The sequence below is a fragment of the Neopsephotus bourkii genome, unplaced genomic scaffold (genome assembly GCF_033783945.1).
Source record: "Neopsephotus bourkii isolate Nb327-2 ecotype Australia unplaced genomic scaffold, CSIRO-AGI_Nbou_v1 NB_1663, whole genome shotgun sequence".
NCBI lineage: Eukaryota > Metazoa > Chordata > Aves > Psittaciformes > Psittacidae > Neopsephotus > Neopsephotus bourkii.
In genome coordinates, this window is record NW_026902137.1 from 1,955,017 (window position 1) to 1,975,734 (window position 20,718).

The 20,718-nt window shown below is 40.7% G+C and overlaps 1 protein-coding gene across 5 annotated transcripts in view; it reads right to left on the reverse strand.

The window, feature by feature from the left end:
• Positions 1-20,718, reverse strand: part of LOC133224180 (cadherin-4) — a 454,909-nt gene that overhangs the window by 144,094 nt on the left and 290,097 nt on the right. For 4 of the 5 annotated variants that reach the window (XM_061375491.1, XM_061375490.1, XM_061375494.1 and 1 more), the window contains one exon: positions 18,580-18,756. In XM_061375491.1, coding sequence (XP_061231475.1) covers positions 18,580-18,756 — 177 coding nt within the window. Of the gene's footprint in view, positions 1-9,124; positions 9,254-18,579; positions 18,757-20,718 lie in introns of those variants that run through there. The other variant, XM_061375495.1, reaches the window with a different exon arrangement.

Below are 20,718 nucleotides of genomic sequence, written 5' to 3' on the forward strand. Positions count from 1 at the left end.
ATCACTGTCTCTAAGGCATACTCCAGTTTGCCCAGTTTTTATGCAATGATGTTCCTGGTTAGCTTTGCAGTACTATTTTAGACGTGATGCAGATTGAAGAAATGAAAATGAAGCTTTACCATTAACATCAAAACCAGCACAGTTTGCCCAGTAGTAGATTTGAAAAAATAGTAATATTCTACTCTCACCAATACTTTTTCAGTACAAACAGTTTAGAAACCTAGCGCTGAATAATTGTGAGAACTACAATTCAGGAACACAACCCAGGTGTATTCTAAATAAAAGCTATTCAGAAAGTGGGCTTTTTCTTTATCTGCAGAAAATTAATAAAGAACTAAACCTACATAAAAATTGGAACCTTAATTTCAGTTCATATACAGTCATATTTTGAGAACCAGTGCCTTTGTTCATTACTAAACGCATAATACTGCTGATGATAATATAGAATGTGAATAATCAAAATAAATCTCAGTTTGGCTGAATTTTACTTTTAAAACTCAGCTTTGTAGAAACATCTATTGGCTCTGATTTCCAGTTACCACCAGCAGTATCTTAACAACTCCAGAGCAAATGCAAAAAAAAGGGACATGGGAATTACACTGAGGCATTTGAGAGACTCTGTTCAGTTCTCAAATATACTCTTTCTGATTTTTGCCAAGTCATTTAGTCTCTCTCAGCATCAACATTTCTGCTCGCAATTCAATTGTGAATAGAAGTCTGAGAGCATGTACTACTAAATATCTGAGAACAAAACCCAAGGAGCTAAAGCTACAGACTCAGTCACATTCAATTTACAGGTTAGAACTGGAGCCACAGGAAGGCGGGCTGGACCACAACCTTGCTGGAGAATTTACTGCTTAATTTCTATCAGTTTGCTGTTTTACATTCTACCACGTGTCAGCCATAATTCAGCTGCAATTGGTTTTTGTGTATTTGTATTACAAATATGCTATGCATTGTTTACTACTGAAAAGCGGTAACAGCAACTTGGATTTTACACTTTAGCCTATCTAGCACTTCAAATAGCTTAACAAAAGGAAATAACTCACCAGGACAAGCGGCCACCCTACCCATTCTGAAATAAATCAGTTTTAAGTTCAGACTTCAAAAGGGAAGTGGTAGCTGCCCCATGGGTTTCCACAGAGCAAGAGCTGAGTGGCTGCTGCAGCAGCATCCTTGGGTGACACATCATGGCCTGTGCCCAGTGTAGATTAATGAACAGCAGGAATGGAAATGCTAATAATTAAGAAAAGGTTAAAATGTTCACACTGTGGCAGAATGGTGCATAAAAGGGTGCAACTGCTAAAAATCACTGCAGGAACACAGAATATTTTTTTTCAGAAACTAAACTCCAACTGGGAATATATTAAGAACAAGAAAAAAATAAATCCTCAAGAGCAGAAAACCAAGATGTTATCAACTAAAGCTCTATTTTGAACCAAATGTCGTTTGAAAAAAGAAATTCAGGAAAACATCCAGACATGACAAATCCCAAAATTACTATCTCAAAATTATTAAAAGTGAAAAAACCCAGACATTTTTCCCTATTAACAGGTTGTGTTCAAAGCAGCATTTGTCCCTTAAAACTCTCCTAATAGAGCTCTAATTCAGACTAAGAAATGGGGTCAAATTTTCAAGGCATGCATTCAGTATAACCTGTTATTCCAGCATCACACTCAGGTGATCAGCTCTGCATCAATCTAACCCATCATCTTCATGTTCCCTGGCCACGTTTCCCTCCTCCTCATGCAGCCTTTGTGCAAAGTTCACACCCAAGTGAGTTTCATAGGCAAAAATTGGAAACTTTGGTCTCAGCTATCTTTATTCCTTTTAAACCCCTTCCCCACCTCTCCCCCCATCCCCCCAAAAGGACATTTATTATTTATTAACTGCATATTGAGGAAACTAAAACACACTACAAAGAATGGCACCTACATTAAGGGCAGGCTCCATGAAGCTACAGCTACAGAGATCCATAGGTTTGGGCCCCAGCAGCCACCTTCTGCTGCAGGTAAAGTTGGTTCTAGCTGCCAACCTCCACCTTGGAGGAGTACCAGTCCTGCTGTCCACAGGCCTGACCTTCCTTCCCTTGGAGCTGGCACAGAGACCACAATGTTGGTGTATGTGTAAAAAGTCCTCTTTTACACCCCAATGGTCAGGAGACTTTTCTCTTGCTTTGGAGCAAGTACTTCAAGAGCAACAGCAACAGCCCTGGGCTCATCTGTCTTTAGCCAGTGCCTGATACATCTCTAGGGTCTCTGCTCTGGGCAGGCTGGGAAATGATCTTTTTTGTCCATTTTACAGTACATTTAACAGAGAAGTGATAAAATTACCCAATACTGATATCCTCTAAGCTGCTGGGTCAAAGCCTCAGTCTCTCACAGCAGCTCAAGGCTTTCAGCTATAGGAAAGAGAATAAAACTATGTATCCTCAGACAGCCTGGGCACCACCTCTTCTCACAGCAATTCTGGACTGGTGGACAAGTCATGTCCCCTCTTGGCACACCAGCACTGACAGTTACAGCTCACAAGGACCTTGCACAGCTATGTGCCAACATTTCTTCTCCATTCACCATGGCTATCTCCAGATATATGATTTACACAAGGGATTATTTTAAATCCATTCTTGTTTAATGCATGTATTTAGAAGAGCACTTTGCAGCATCTACAGAATTTAACACACTAACAGAGATCATTACCTGTGAATTGTACCAGACTTCATATTATTTCATCCTCCAAATTTCAGCAATCGCATTCTGCTATCCATGAACTGCTTTTAGCAACACAATGCAAGGAAGGAACTTCCTATAACTAGCAGAAAAGTAACATAAGGAATGGTGATGGCCCTTCTACAGAAGTAGATTGAGGTATTATTATTATCTTTTGCTATTACTTTAATATACTTGCCTGAGATTACATATTTACCCTAAAATTCTATTTTTGCACACACAAGTTAATTTCCACTTGCATAACAATTATTATTTGCAAGCCACTAGTCCTGAACATAGAAACTAACATACAAAGATATTTTTCCTCAAAGGCAGTATTATGTCGTACAAGGGAAAACTTAAAAGGAGAGCAGGGCCTGTAGAACACGGGTTGTGCCCACGTGTCCAAGGTATTCTGTCAGCAACTAATCTCTTAATCACCACAAATTCATTTCCATTTGGTTGCTGTCATTATGCTACTGAAACCCACAGGTCTGGTTTCTTTCCCCCCTTTCCTTACTCTAAACAGAATTCATTTTAACATCTACTGTAGAAGGCCAATATGATACAAAAAACCCCAAACATTTCACTACTCAGGCACTCTTATTCATAATATCACATCAAATTGCTGAAGTAGTACCATATGGAGCTTGAGCATCAAGCCAGAACAAGTTGTTCAGCTTGTCATAATCTCAAAAGCTGCATAAAACTTCAATAATATCTCTATGAAGTGGAAGATCTTTGGGTTTAATATAACTCATCAGAAATGGAGTCTGCATTTTCCTCCTATTATTTCCCATGTTTTCTCTGATTCACATTCCATCTTCCAGTGTGAGCTATCAGCATAAGTGGCTAAAACTACAGGGCTGAAAGCCTCTAAAAGCATCCTGTCCATACTTTCTTCTTGATCATTCATCATCAAATTGAATGGATAAACATCTTTCTCAATCATACAGATCTATAATTATAAATAAAAAAAGCCCAGCCACAGAGACTGAATGAAAAAGATTCATTAAATCTCCCACACTTTAATTCAACCCTTAAAGCAATATCGTCAGTTGTAAGATATCCACACTTGCATCCACACTGTGCTGTAAGAAAACACAGCAGCCTTTCGAGACAGCTGGAGTGGTGACATTTAACTGGTAGCTAAGTCCAAGGAGAGACAAGAGTGGAGTGCTCTGGGTTTCATCACCAATTGCTTTGTATGTACATTCTTAATTCCTGGAGTCACTGCAAATCTACCTTTTCTTTAATTAATTTTTTAGTTGTGTTTTTAAATATTCCTTATTCTTTTTCCTGAGGAGAAAGGTTGGGAATGATGTAGGATTGGAGACTGAAGGTGCAAGAACTGGAGCTGGCCTCACAATTTCTAGGGTTTATGACCAGCAGAGCAGCAGTGTGGGTACCATCCGAGATGGGAAAACACATTGGGAAATCTTCCCAGGAACACACAACAGCAAAATTAAAATGTGAAGGCACAAGTAGATAAGACCCAAAATGGAGGGAGAGGAGACAAGTCTAAAGGGAGCACTGGGAACATCAAGACACACAGAAAGGAGGTTCTGGAGGCGCGAGAAGGGCATTATGGAACTCAAAGGGAAGGCTTATTTTAGCAGCTGATTCATCAAGCAACGAATAAAAAGGACAGCACCAAATCAAGCAGAATTTCCTAGTTCTTTGTAGCATACATGTTCACACATATGGGATTAGGATAGGCAAGAATTGGTGCTGAGAACTGCAGGCTGGCACAAGCACTACAGAGACAACTACTATGCAGCCTTTTGTTTAAGAGCAAGACAGAACTGGGACATCTTCTGGAGTTAACATGTATTGGGAGTTTCCAGAAAAATATTTCTATAATTGCTACATATGTGACTGTTCTTTTTTAATTTGCTATGTGGAGAAAAAGTGACTTAGCACCAGCCCAAAGGGAAAAGCACTTGGCTGCGTGGAGGAACACAGAACTTGGTACATCTGTGGCTTCACAGAAGGAAAGGAAAAAGCAAGAAGTGCAGGGAATATCTAGGATAAATAAATGAAAGGAACCAGTCCTTTCCTGATGAAAGCCAGCAATGTCTGCTAGAGTCAGACCAGTGAGAAGGTGGGACCCATGTTACGGGGACAGGCAGAACTAACAGCTCTCGCCCTCTTTCATGGGGTAGTTTGGCCATTTCCACCAGCTTTGAATGAGGTGTTGTTCTCTCCCTCAGGCCCAAGCAGGTTTGAGGACCAGCAGTGGATTATCCCTGTCCACATGTATTGTTACAACTCAGAGGTCGGTATCTGAGCCCATAGTCTTATTCTGCATTATGGGTAGGAACTGGGAGGGCATTAGGATAGCTCCACAGCATCAGGCTGAGGTTCACACCTGCCCTGTGGATGCTCCCACACTGCTATGCTCTTTCCTTCATTTACTTCATGTGTTTTTACCTTTAAAGATCTGAAACAGGATAAAAAGTCAAGGAGGGCCACGCACATTTTCTGTCTTTCTTTTTTATAAGGGCCTATCTCCTGACAGAGCAGAGAAGAAACGGAAAATGGTCCTAAGCTATGAAGATCCGCACTTTAAAGGCGTCTGGGTATGAGGCAGGATTTGCTAAGGCACCCAGGTATCTAACTCCCATTGGGCCATATGGGAATCTAAATCAACAGGGTTTAATCCTTTGCTATGCCTGATCCTTCCCTGCACACTGCCTGAGGTAGAGATGTAGCTTCTATCACTGCACTGCTCCTGACACAAAGAACTACAGAAACGTGTTTGTCTTCACAAATCCCCTGCAAGGCACAGCAGGGCTCTTATCTTTGAGACAGGAAATCTGGGCAACACAGGTAAGTGTTGAGGATTGGAGTCAGGCAGGCTGAGCCTACACAGTGTCTGCAGGCAGAGTCCAGCTCTGCCTCTGGTCGGGTCACTGGCATGTTGAATGGGTCAGGGCTGTAAAGAGGAGATGGAAAGGAAACAAAGGCAGAAGGGGTCTGGAGAGCAGGGCCAGGCACAGCCCTGCTGTGAGCAGCCTCCTCTACCCCTGGCCTCAACAACTCCCGTTTGTGGCTCTTAATAAACACAACACCTCCAAGAATTAAGATTTCTTTAAAATCTGGATAGGGCAAAAAGAAAACATTATAAAATATTTAATATGGGCTGCTTTGACATGCCTTGGGGTAGGTCTTCTGTCAGCACAGCCTCAAGGGAATCTTCTAAGTAGTTCACCTAAACACAAGCCAGCCTCAATGGCTTGCTTACGGCAGATTTACTGGCATCAAGAGCTCAGAGTAGGCATTTTAGGTTCCTCTAAATGATGTGTTGAAAGCACACTATCTCAGACAAGAAAAAAGGAAATAAAGAAGCTGTTGTGTGTAATTAGCAGCTCCCTTTGATGAATCCTTTCCAATGCTACCACCTTTTTGCAAATAATTTGTTTCTTGAAGAACAATTTTGATGGAGCCGAAGTAGGCAGAACTTCAGAAAAGTATTAGAAGAGGGAGTATGAATTGTGACCAACAGCAGCCATTGACCTGGGCCACAAAACTCACCCCGGTCTGCATTAACTCCTCAAATGTCTGATGCATTGTGTAGCATCAGTATAACACATAGTAAAGACTGATGCAAAAGGAAACTCAAGTTTTCCTTCCTTTAAGATCATGCCATCCAGTGTTTATTCTCTTCTTCCAACAATATACACACTCAGTGCTCAGTACTTATGAATACCTCTATCCAATTAATACCCCATTAAGCAGCACGCCCGCAGAGACTTTATCCTCAGACCACTGTATGGGAGCTTTTAACTCCATAATATCCTGGCATTATTACCATATTAGACTACAAGGGATTGATCCAAAGCTCACAGAGGTTAATGAGGGCTCATTAAACTTTGAATTAGGCCCTAACTGCTCAGCAAACATGAAGTGAAACAGTATGAGTCAGATAAGATGACAGAAGGCATAGTAAAGTTTAAGGTGAAATATTGAATGCTGATCATGAAAAAGGCAGGCAATAATGGGGAATGTGTGTGGAAAGCAGCTGTGGGAATGAATTATGATTATATTACACTCAATATCAAGCAGGACAGATTTGTGTCTGCATAAACAGGTATTGCCTGGTCTGCCTCTGATGTGATTTTGTCATATGGTTAGACATAGCATAATGTTGACATTATGAGTTTCCTTTAGATTTTAGTTCTGAATTCCAGCTGAAGAGTATGATACTAGAGACTTGAAATCAGTACAACTCCTTCCCTAATTACTGATTAATCAAGAGCCAAGGTTGCTTACATAAAGAGTCATAGAGAGAAGGAGGAAGTCTCATTAAGAACAAGAGGTTAAAAAAAAAAGTAAGGGAGGGGGACATTTAACAACTGGATAGATACAGAAAGAGAAGGAAAAGAGCCAATTTCCTAATGCCATGTTGTATTCAACCAAATGTTGAATTTTGTATTCATGTCTAATTAAAAAATGATAAGAAAATGTTTTAATATTTGCGGAAATCATGCGTTACGGTTCAAAAGGAATAACAGAGAGTTATTTTTCTTTTAATGACTTCAGAAATCCATATACATTGTGTCATTCTCTCCCTTAGGTGCTCAAAAGGCAGCAGGTGTTTCATACATTTTGAATTGCCTTTTCCTTTAGCATACAAAAATCTGTGCCATAAACATAACACTGTCTGAAAAATATTTGGTAAACCCAGACAGTTGTTAGAAATGCTTCCACCAATACTTTAATTCCTCTCTTAACAGGAGTTTCCCTGCAAAAACAGATGCTAACAAACAGTGCTTCTGCCATCAAGCTGAATGGGAATGCTTTGGTGCAGCTTTTTCTTTTTTTCCATGGAGACATTAGAGGGTACATTCCCCATCACTGAAAGAAAACTGCCACCTTGCTTCTCAATTCTTTGCTTTCAAATAATAACTGCTATAATCTTCCATAAAAGATTTACACTCTGATGATGTCTGATTCTTCAACTCTAATTTCTTTTCATTAGATGCAGTTGAATGCCACTTACTGGTAAGTAAATTGTATCATCACTTCACTGCAAGCCACACCACTGAAAATGTAAGATGGCCAAACATTCAGTTTTGTTTTTCCAACTCACAGAAATCCCTTCAGAGAGCTGTAGATTAACTAGTAACACTTTGTAGAGCAGACTCTTAATCTTAACTTCTTTCCCTCTCTCTACTATCACGCTTCCAGTGATACTACTTCAGAAATAACTCCGAGCAGCTTAATGTGGTCAGGAGCAGTGCCTTTTAGCTGCCACACTTTTCACAGTGACTTGGAAATACAGCAAATTGGCCATTTCCACTGAATTCTTCTAAGTCCCATAGTAACAGGAGCACTGCAGCTCTGGATCTTTCTCCAGAGCAGTTTCATTAGCCAAGAGGGGGCTGCTGAAGGACCACAGGTTGCCAGCTCTCTAAGAGGGCAAACCACAGACCTTATGTTCAATCTTTTCACAACACAGTGTGTGCCTTTCATTTTCTGGACATTTTGGACAGAAACAACAAGCCCACATGGCCTTTCTCCTTCCTTAAACTGCCCCACTTTTTACAACAGTAAAATTAGTTTATTTGCTTAAACAAATGTTATAGCTCACAAAGCCTCGAAGCACAAAGGAAGAAGACATCAACGACAAAACAGCCTGAAAGGTCTATAAAACCAAGCACAGATGCAAAAACCTCATCGAGTTCATGTAATGTTTTGTTTAAAATGAGTGGATATCACGAGTGAAAGAAGGAGTCAGGAAGATAAACTGTCCCAGCACTACGGCATTTAAGGGTCTAATATTTCCACTAGAAACTTTTAGTTTAGGGGCTGTATCTTGAGTCAGAGACTGAGGCTTAGCCTCCAAAACCCAGTCTTCAAAGTGGAATTAATCAGGTCAAGCTTTGCAAGGGAGGTTACACCCAGATGGTTGATTATGACAAGGCTGAATACTCTGCATGACTTCTTTTCAGCTGTACCCCATACATATGCATATGCATGCGTACATATACACACACACACATATATATAACCCAGAAACCATGCACAGACCTGAGACAGGGAAGAAACCCCTTACATGTATGATATAAAAGTTTTCTAAGCCATCACCTTACTGGCACAACAGCCTTTGCTGAGTCCTCACCCTCAGCTGCTCTCTTCTCACTTGCCCGTCAGCATCCAGGAATGAACTAGTGATGAAGCCCAGCCACACACACTGCACAGACTCACCAGGGCTGTGTGAGGCTGGGTGCATGCCCAGCAGCCCTCCACTGATATGAAATGACACCACAATCCACACCAAATCCTCATTTTCAAGCTTTTGATAGCTTGTTCTCTTCTACACAGGACACTTGAGTAAGAGCAGTTTCCTTTGCTTTCCTTTCCAGCTGCTTCTAGCTGAGCCCTCAACCATGCTCCAAAAAGTCACTCACCTTGAAGTCCTTTGCCAGCATGTCTCTCTCATCCTTCATGAAGCATGAACAACCCCTACTCCTAGGGGCTTTTTCCACAGAATACCTACACCCAGGGTCTCCTGCAGTCAAACACATCTCACTTTCCTATGGAGAAGATGTTAAAGCCACCTGCACCTGCAGTCAAATACCTCTCCCTCTTAAAGGGTGAGCTCACCCTGCCCAGCTGCTGCAGGGGCTTTTAGGGGATGCCTGAGTTTCTGTTAGTTTGTGAAGGGAAAAGATATTCATAGAATCCTACACTGGTTTGTGTTGAAGGGATCTTCAAACTCATCCAGTTCCAACACCCTGCCAGGGACAAGGGCACCTTCAACTAGAGCAGGTTGACTCCAAGTCCTGTCCAGCCTGGTCCTGAAACCAAGCTCTGTTTGGCTGGCTTGGTTAGGAAAAAAAGGAATATACTTGTATGCAAAAGCTTGGATGTGTATGCACATCTGGAAGTGTGGTCTCTGTCTGCTTCCAGAACATGGAAAGAAATGTAAGTAAAATAGAGAATCTAAGAAGAAAAACTGTAAGCATGGCCAAAGATTTTGGTACTGCACAATGCTGAATGCTCGGTCTATATTCAGCATGGCACTATTTGTGTCCTTAGTTTCCAGGCACTAAACAGACTCAGAAGTGCCACTGGAGCTACTTAAAGGCTGAAATTTAGGCACGTATTTAAATCTCTGTTTGGCTGAACAAGGGCCAAAATGTTCAGTACCATCTGCAGATACCCAAACTGCCTTGGGCAAAATGTTTTCCTTAATAGAATCCAAGGTTTTGTTTGTTTGTTTTTAAGTTGTCTTACTGTTCAAATAGGAGGAAAATTATGGAAATTAACAAATATGAATGTTATTAAAAATAGGGTAAGAGCTATGGAAAAGAAGAAATTGCAAAGAAATGGGCCCTTTACAAAGCTGTGGTGAACTACTGCACTTCCTTTCTTTGCTGCCCCATCATCTAAGGCTTACCACTCTCATCAGTCTGAGTTAGAGACAGCTGAGACAGGATTTAGATGGTGACACCTTTATCAGTGAAAATCTCAGCAGCTATAAATAAAACAATTAACTGCAGCAGTGAAAGCTTAAAATTATCCCAAGAGTAAATTGTCTAAAATTTTAAAAGGTGACATCTGAAATTCCAAGGTGCTGAATTTGATTCTTCAGTGGTGCAGACTAGCAAGAACATACGCGATAGTAAGGAATTAAAAAGCGTGGATGGATTTTTTGCTTCCTATCTCACTCCAACCTGAGACAGTGAATTTCAGCAGCAGCCTAGCTGTCAAGGTTATATCTGCACCATCATTCTGCAAATCCAAACTCACACCCACACAGTGCCACTATGTCTTCGGGACTCCATTTCAACTCATCATGAAGGCAAGTCCCACAGTAACCTATTACTAATGTGGGTGATGAATGTTAAATAATGAGCTACTGCAGCAAAGACGCAGGTTGCAAGTTCTTTGCTCCTGTTTCAGCTTTTTTTCATTATTACTGTTTTTCTTTGGAAAAGGCATGAGCAAAACCAAAGTGTTTTTTTCCTAGCAAATTAACCTACTGTTTTCATGTACACTCTTGTCTTTACAGATTTTCAATAGCTTTCATGAGCTGTGTACATTAGCTCTGACTATGCCTTCCTGTCTTTGCCTCTATACATAATGACAGCCATACTGAACGGCTATTACAGTTATCTCACTTTCTGGAGAGGATGGGGATGTAATGATATGTTGCAATATGTGCAATGGGGTATTACAGCTAAATACTCTCTGGAGTGATTGATGAACTATTTTGCAGTATGCTTGGTACGACAGTTCAAGGCGGGGGGTACTCATCCTTCTGTGCTTCCCACATTTCCTGCTCCAGAGGTGAACTTGGAGCAGGAGCTAAAACGTAAGGGCTGGATGGGGGTGATGGTGGAGGAACAGACTGAGACCCAGCAGAGAAAAGGAGCTGTTGCTTAGTCCCTGGGTCACGGCAGACAAGCACCTTTGCATCATTGTGAAAACAAGCCTGTACATTACCAGACTCAATGTACAGATGTAGCAGCTGAACCCAGACAGGAAATGAAGTGACTGAATACAGCCATCAACAAAAGATTTGTGAATACTCCATAAAACTCAAGTCCATTATGAGATTCTTCAAATAAGCCAAAGACAGGCCTAGATGCTGATACTGGAGAGTGCTGTTCATGGCCATGGCAACAGCTCTGTGGTCTTGAACAAAGCCACTCATCTTTCCTGCCTCGGTTTCTTATTTGTGAACAAAAGACAATCTCCAGCTAGGGAAACAGGCTGAAAAGATCAGATCCTGTATGACAAAATACCTAAGCAAAGACGTATGTACCGATCATGTTTGGACTCGATGACCTTAAAGGTTTTTTCCAACCTAAACAATTCTATGATTCTAACTTCCAATATGTACCTAACAAGTAGCAGTTGGTGGCAGGGTCACAAATACCTGCTAGTATATCCTACCCCACAGCCTTGCAGGGATGCTGAATGACTGAAAAACAGTTTAAAACATCTGACATAAGGTCAGACCAAAGGTCTGTTATCCCTGTACCCTCTTGGCTTGACTCACTGCACCCCAGATTTTTGCTGTCCTTCATTCTTGAAAACTTCTCCATTTTTCATGCTTGCAAAATTGGTAGCTATATGTTAGCTTTCCTTTTCAGGAATCTATTAGCACAAATCTGACCAGGATTTGTACCAACAATAACTAATCATCCACGTACATGGGTGTAAGTTTTAAGACACCAAGTGTCAAGCACAAGCACTGATCCTGTAATGATGCACCTGGACCCCAACCCAACTTTAACCCATACTATAATCTACTAAAAAAGCAACATCATGAGATTCTGCTTAACCATGGAGAAAATCAGAAATACTACCAATGAATTTTGAGGCTTCTGAAATATCATGTGGATACTTCTCCATCAGAGTGGAAGCATTCTCATTGCTGCCAATGGCTTCTGAGAATCTCAGGTTTTATGTTGAGTGGAAAATTAAAAATTGGTTCTATTTCTTTCATGCAGCTGGGACATGGTGTTTGATGGAAATGTATCACTTCCAAATCAAATGGCATTTTATGATTTAGTGTTTCTTTATTATTTAGCGGGGCTTTTTTCCATTCATGTTACTATTCCCAAAGCATCCTGGAAAATGGCAGAATCTCAAGGGCAGTATTTTTAGCTGATCTGTGCAATGGGAGTCCTTGATATTTGTCTGCAAAGTGTCAATCACCTTAAAATCCCAACTTCACTTACGGTGGTTCTCCTTGAGCAAGTAACAAGGCTTGGCTGGCAAAATGAAATTCTTCAGTAACACACTGACAAACTCAGACCCACAAAGCACCAAATTCCCCTTCAGTCTGGATTTGAATGCATAAGTAAATAAGGCTCTTGCGTTTATTTCTGTTGGAAGACTGTATTATTCCATTCTGCAATTATGGAAAAATGCAGAGCACAGGCAAGATTTAGTGTCTGAGTTTTTTGCTGCAAGACTTATGTCAGTAGAAAGGCATTTGTGCTCTTGGGAATCAAAGTGAGATTCACCCATTTGTGGCAGGTGTTTTAAGCACTCAGCCTAACAACCTACCCACGCATGGCACTACAGCAATTCAACGACTAAATTAAATCTCTGAATATTAAATTAATGATGGAAATCTAAAATATTAATATATTCTAATTGAATATTCTCCGATAAATTATCTAGGCATTCTCAGCAATTTGATTTTACTTTCATTTCTTAAGGAACTTTCAGCTGCATAAATACAGCTATTAAAGCAATTCAAAAAGGGAACATTTTCTGCTCAGACAAGAGAACTCTAAACACAAAGAATCTAAAAATTTCTTTCATATGATTGATTAAATCATAGAGCCCAAGACAGCTGAATCATTAAATGACTGCTTTCCTTCAGTCCCTCTGGCTTTAGCAAGGACAATATAAATTCCCCATGGATCTGAATACAAGGAAATACAATATGTATAATTACAGTATAGGCTCAAATGCTGTTGTAAGAGAATTTTAAATGGAGCATTTATGCTGTAGCTGCACTTTTCAATCCATAATGCTGGATGTGTGCATGCCTGTAAAGCCCATAAAGCACTGGGCATCTGCTTTCTTTGACCTAGATTTCCAAATGGTATTCACTGGTGTAGCCCCACCAACTTTGGCAGAGACGAGACTTTACTTCAGGATCTAGACTTCTATTTCTGTGAAATGCTGGAGATAAAGAATGACATCTTCACACACCAGGGGGAATGAATGTTGTTCGAGGAATATATATAGTGTGGTATATGTTTAGGAACCTGCTTTAAACTATGCGTTTATAAGAAATTTCAATGGATGTGTCAAGAAAGTAGCCATGTGTTGTATTTCCTTTTCTTCATTCATTCCAAATGTGCCAAGCCCTTGTTTGGTAACACACACACAGAGGACAGATATACCAGAATACCAGAGCCAAGACCATGGCAACACAAATGCTTAATGAATCATTTTCCTGCTAATCTTTCTTTGGTGTCAGGTTGGTTTGTGGCGTGAAAACACAATCAAGAGCCAAGAGCTGCTATAATTTACACCCTTTACCCAGCTTTCAAAGAAAGGCTGTGTCTCTACAGAGCAACACAACTTGCATGCTGTCCTGTTTCCTCTCCAATCTCTTGGCTTGCTCTTTCCTGTCCCTGTCTGTCACAATAATGACCAAATCACCTAATTTCTCAATTTCAGCTTGTGATGCTCACAGGGGTACCAAAGACAAGACCTACTGAGAGCCAGAACTAGCAAGATCTAGGAAGAACAAGGAAGATCTATGCCTATTTGTAATCAAGCCTGTCCATGTCTCTCAGGAAAAGTAAGGTTTGATGTCCTCTGGGAAGCATTTACAAGGCCTTTTCTCAAGCTTCTCTCACCACAGACAGATGCCATCTGTCTTGCAGCTGGGAGTGAAAGGATTCTGAACTGCCAATTTCACAGCAGTAAGCAATGTGGTTGATCAAGGAGGCATGAGGGATTTCCTACAAGAAAACTATGTAAAACAGTGCAAAGGCACATGCTGAAATAGCCCTGATGAGCTGAGATAGCAATATTGAGGGCTGATGGTCCAAGTCAGTGGGGATTTCACAGCTCAGTGTAACTCTGGGATTTTAGTCTTTTGGAGAACTGTTTCACTACTTTTACTTCCTGTGCCAGGAAGGAAGGATCTGGGTCCTACAGCACACAAATAGGCTGTGGAGGTTTAGAGTGCCTTATCAACCTTTTCCATATTAAGTACCCAATTTCACTATAGAGCTTTACATGTGCTAAACTCACCCAGGAGTACATCGTAGGGCTTTCTAGTGCACTAAGATCTGGCTGCTCCATCAACATGCATCGTGCAGTATGAAACCCAACGAATCAACACCTCTGCTAAGAAGAAATGCAAGAGTCTTCAGGTATATTATATTCTACCAACTTTCCAAACCACTTCAGGTCTTTCTGATTAAATTTACATAAAATGCATCCTTTCTTCTTATTCCCTGTTATACACATTAGATAACTTCTAGCATTCTTGTGCCTGAGATTACCAGTGCTTGGATATGAGAGAGCATGCTGTGCCTGTAGCATGCAATCAAGGCCGTTTGTAAGAGCACTGAGATCCTGTCTTGGTCACCCTCAGTGGATTTTCACTGCTGGTGTAATGATAATGAACAAGCTGTTTATCATAAGAGGTCTAATGAGCAAATATCACATTTTTCAGTTTAAAGTTTAATAAAAGCAAGATAGAAAAATTAGGGTCTATGCGGATCGAGTCAGATACATGCAATTCGTAAGAGCTGTGGAAAAGTCCTGGAGATAAAGTTGGAAGTTTGGAGCATTCGTAAAGGTGAATACAGTTGCAGTGGTTCATATACAGTTATCCAACCATAGATGGGTCCTGCACAAGACCGGTGGTCTTTTAAACTAATGCTTTTCATGCAGATACTTTCTGACGTGCAAAAGAAGATTAAATACAAGATTATCTAACAGATAATTAGAAGATAGATAATTAAGAATTAGCTACACGTGTAGCTAAAATGGATGAGTCAGAAAATAGAAGGTACTCAGCAAGGGCACAACTATTTAATATATTATCTTAGTTGATAAGTGTGCCTGCGTGAGTCATTTGCTTGGAGGAGGAGGGGGATTTCATATTGGTTTTGTATTTTTAATGGGAATTTTTATGGACCTCATAGTTGTAATAATGAGACTAGCTGACAATTAGTAATGAAATTATCCTCACTACAGTAAAATATTTCACAGCATGTAAAATATTATTCCTAATACAAAGGTAGAAGTGAAGCACAATGAAATTAAACCCGAGATTTTCATAAATGTTTACAAAATAAGTAAGCATATATCAATAAAATTTGATAACTGTTTTCTCAGCTCAAAGACAAAAGAATATTTGCAAAACATTTTCATACCAATAAAAATTATTTTTAGCTTATACACGTCAGATGTTTATTTAAACTCTTTGACGAATAAAAAAAATTTCAACAGCCAAAACTAATCAGAAATTCCTATTATCATTTTTTACATATTATCTTACCAAAATACATTTCCTAGTTAGTGAGGGTTGATGCATATGAACAGACATGGATGTTCCTTTGAAAGAAAAAAACCTGTAATTAACAGAGGATTTTTTTTTTTGGCAGGGATAATGTTTTGACATCTTCCTTTTTTCTTTTTCTTTCTAAACACTTTTTCATTTAATGTACTTTATCAGAATGAAATGGTTTAATCAGCAGAGAATTACAGTTGATCCTAGCTGAACCAGACAGGTTCAGCTTTTGAGGTATGCAGCTGCCATCAAGCTGCATTCACCTTTGCTGTGATTTAAACTTCACTCAGGTACAGCTTTGCTAAAAATACTGACAAGTAACTAATCAAATTCCATAAAATGGAATTTTTACCTTCACAATAGGAAGCAGGAGTAGGAGGGAAAGTGAAAGATTTGCCTATGCATTTCAAAGTAGTCTAACCTATAAAAAAGCAAACAGCAAGTGGTACTAAGAAAATGTACTTCTGGTAGGGCTCTGGGGTTTTCAGCATTCAGATTTTTCATGCCATCCCTCCCTGCCCTTGGGGTTAACCAGAACCAAAGATAACATAATGGAGGGACTGGTTTCCATTAGCTACACCTATAAAATGTAAGCTAAAGCATGGCTCGCTGGACAAAGAAAAGCTCTGTGTCCAGGAACTAGCACTGGGTTTGAATGCTTTATATAAAGTAGCAGAGGAAACTGACAGACTTCATTCTGTACAAATGGATCTGAACTGTAACTTCACTTGTGCACTTCTAGCTCCAGTTTGTGAGCAGATGGACGCAAAAATACTCAGCACCCAGTGAGCAAAAGCATGGGAAATCAGATCAAAACTGTTACCTAGACCTAGGAGACAGCAGAATGCTGCAGGGCAATCTGAAGATTATGTGGATGGAAATAGTCAGACAGTGCTCGTCTTTGAAGACGTTGATTTATCCTATTCTGGATAATTAAAGAGAAAAGTCTAACAGGGGAAGCTGTAACTCCTGCTAGGATCAAGCTTCACATTCAGGGGCCAGCACATGGACCAGATGCTGCAGATGAGCAGAAACTCAAGCCAAGCCTGAAACATCAGGGGTCTCACGCTTAATGAAGTTGCCCTCTTTGTAGGATCTTCCCTGCTGTATGTCAGGTGAAGAGGAAAGCAGCCCTTTGTAAGTAATTTCTTTCTTTAGCACCCCATATTTTACTTAATTTTTAGTGTTTCCTTTAGCATCTGTATTTAAAAACTGCAATGGAATCAATCACTGAAAGTGTGGGAGCTCTGTGCTTCTGTCAGCTAGGTTATCTTTCCAAGGTTACTTGTAGTTTAAGTGATGAATATAAATTCTTCTGTACCTATATAAAATTTATTATTTGTCACCTTCATTAATACTGGATTTTTGTATTCTTGAGTCCTTCTGTTTCATCTCCAGGCTGCAGGGGAAAAAAGTGTCACAGAGATTTCAGTCCTTATAAATCAACAAATCGGTCATGGTAAGCTTCTGCCAAGTTGTCCTCTCACTGCATAGTCAAAGCTCAAAAGAAATCAGCAGAGAGTGGGAGAGGGCATGGGTTCATTTACAAGTGCTCTGCTTATTTTTCACAGGAATTCAGGAATTAATCTAAATTATTAATCTGATTTAGTAAGATATTTTTGACACATAGGGTTAGTCTTTTCTTCAGATATTTCTTCAACTTCACAGGACAACACACTAATGGGTCACTCCATAGCCAGCTCTGCTGACCACACAAAGACTCCTTGGCTTCCCTCCCTGGTTTTTCAGGACAGGCATAAAAACATTTACTACCTGCTACCTTTTTATTCCTCGTCCTAATTCCCTAATTGCACAAAGAAATGATGCCAACAACTGGTTTGCCCAGAACCTGGTGAATTGGGAACAGCCAATTTCAGTCATTGCATGAGTAACTGCAAGCTTCACCTGAACTTCCAAAGGACTCAGAAAGCTCCTTTCTTCCTCCCACACATAGGTTGTGCAGAAGAGTATCAGATAATCAGTGTGAAGCAGGTAATGAGGACAACTCATCTGAATCCAGGCACTGTTTCAAGATGACTAGGTGAACTCCTGAGAAGGGATGCCAATGGCACACTACTGTTGCTCAAAATAAGTTCTGCAATTTTATAACTTGCCATTTTCTTCCAAGGGAAGCTGAAAAAGTCTGCCAGGGATAACTAATCTTTCTACTGCTCCAAAACCTGAAACCAGCACTCACAAGAGGAATAGCAGCGTGTATTTGTATTTTGCTAACACTTTTCAACAGCAATAATGTATCAACCAAAAGTGTCTGTCAGCGGCCCCTTTTCCCTTCTTCTTTTCCTGTCATCCAATAATCATTACAGAAAACCACATGGGTAAACTTGATCTTGGAGATCATGCTTTTAAAGAAAGAAACTAGTAACATACAGAGAATGAGGGATCCATCTGCAGCAGCGGCAGGCAGCCAACCTCCTCCAGCCCCGCCACATATCTGTACCCCGGCTCTGAGATGGAAGGGATGGAATACAGCACCCCCTCCTCGCTGGGTGCCACCAAACCCAGCTTTCCACCTGCAGCCGTTTTTTGGATGAGAGCGTGGGCAAAGTGCCATCTTGGCAGCAATGCCAGCGTCTCTTGAGGGACTGGCTGGAAGGAGGCGATTAGGCTGCTGTTCAGCTGCGGGAGGGAAAACTGGGACACACTGCTTTGGAAAAGAAGCGTTTCAGCAGTCTGCAAAAGCCAACTTTTCCTGCACGAGGGATGAACAGCAGAGAGACTGCGCTTCGAGCCAGACCTCCCATGGCATGGACTTGGAGCTTGCACTGCACCTACTACATCACTAGACCCACTGCAAGATTACCACTACCATTATGTCTGTTTCTGCTTTCAGCTTACCCGAACCAGCTGCTGCGGGAAGGGTCCCCTGGAGTTCTCCGGCACATTGATGGGTGGGATGACCCAGTCTCGCTTCTGCCGCCGCAGGCCATTTGAGCTCTGATGCTGGCGCCAGGGGAGCAGAGTGTCGCTTTGCTGCTGCGCTGGTTCTCCAGGCATGGTCTTCCTTCCTTTTGGCTGTTTGGAAACAAGACAGCAAGGCCAGTTAGTGTCTTTCTCGCTCCTTAAGACCCCGTTCCCAACAGTGGCGCTTTCCTGCTTACAAATGGTCACATGTAACTGTGAAAGTTATTGTTATAAACATGATGTATTTCTGCATCACAAAGACAAAACATGCTCTACCGGCAACTCTGCTGCCACTTCATTTTCACAAATATATGGAGCTGTCACCCTCAAATCAAGATGCCTCCCAGAATATATTGTCTTCATTACACGAGCCTCAGGGAGATTCAGCAACACACTGGACTAAAGAGGTTTCCAAATTTCTAATAAATGAAGCCTACCAGAATGCAAAGAAAGAGAATTCCTTTACAGCCTATGTCATGGGTCCAGTTTCATAGTACAGAGCTACTCAGCAACTTGGCATTAGGAGGGACATAGTAACCCTGTTTGTGGTTCTGCAGATATATCCTGCCGAACCACAACCAGAAAGTCAGCTCTATGGCTGCAAAGGTGAATCAATGTAACTTAGTGCTTCATGACAAATCATCTTGTAAAAGCTGGGTTTTGAACGCAAATCCCAATTACACATCTTCCCACACAAGCTGGAAAGTAACATGTCTCATTCAGTAACAACTTACATTAGTTGGGGCACCTTTGAGTCCCTCTGCGCTAAGTTTTTTTTAAACTACAGATTCTGCCCATGGAATATTCCATTGTTGCACATTAAAACGTTTGTTGTGGGGCCAGGGTTTGGATTGAAGGAGTCTGCTTCCTTATTAGAAGACTTCAGCCTTACAAAATGATGAATCAATGAACTGTGGATTTGCAGAGGCTCTTCAGAGGTTAACCAGTCTTAAAACTTAAATATTCTGTGGCTTCTAGGATTCCAGGCATTACTTCTGTTAAGTCTGCAGAAAAGATAACTAACAAAGACAAGCTTTATTTTTGCCATATGGTGACCTGCACTCCCACCAGAAAATGTTTAAACTTTCATAAATCAGAAAGAGTGCAAGTCACATTCTCTTAATTTGAGGCAAGATCCAGTGGGAATAACTATTCTCTGAAATTTACAACTTTCAGCTTTTTTCTTGCCCCCCCCAACAACCCAAAAGCCAATGTCCCCAGAAAACCAGAACACCGTAGGAAAAAACATCAAAGTATTTTCTGAGGCTCCTGTAATTTTAAACAACAATCAATTTTTCTCTTACTTCAAATGTAGAAACTCAAACACCCTACACACACTTGCAAGCAGTTATCTGTGCACACTGATTTCAGTGGGAATCACTGCTGTTTATGGTTTGATGCAAATCCATCCATTAGTGCATTTCAGTTCTTGAACTGGAAGTGCAATGATGTAGGCAGTTACCTCAAAACTATACAGTATATGAAAATTAAACACTATATGAAACTGAGTGAGGGCCTCAAAGCTGCATGGACCTTCTGGATGCTGAGAGATAGGCATCACAGTCAGGAGGCCATTCTCACAGCTTGATCATGACTCCGATCCTTGTTAGCTGTGGAGGGCAGACATCCACTGGCTGCAATTGCTGGAAGCATTTGTGCAAAAATGCAGCTATTTTTTTTTCCTGCAGACCTTAAAGGCGAGCCAGGTCCAGTACTGAATTTACACAGAACACACAACAACGGTCTTTTTCAGTCACACACAGAAGCATGTTTTTCAAACCCTCTCGCACTCTCACCAGCAAGTTGATTTCTGTTTTGTGATTTGCCGTATAAACACCTTCAACAGCCATTGTCACTAAGCCCCTGCAGGATCAGTACACCAGTATTCAATATTTAGATGTTTTTCCTAAAACATGCTAACTTAAATGTATAATGAACAAGGAAACAGCATCATGATGCTGGTAGGCACTGTTGACTTCAGCCTTCCTACGGGATGCAATATGCTATATCCGATACAGTTTTCATCTAAAAAGGGTTCTATCACCAGAAAGATATCTTTTCTGAACACTGATG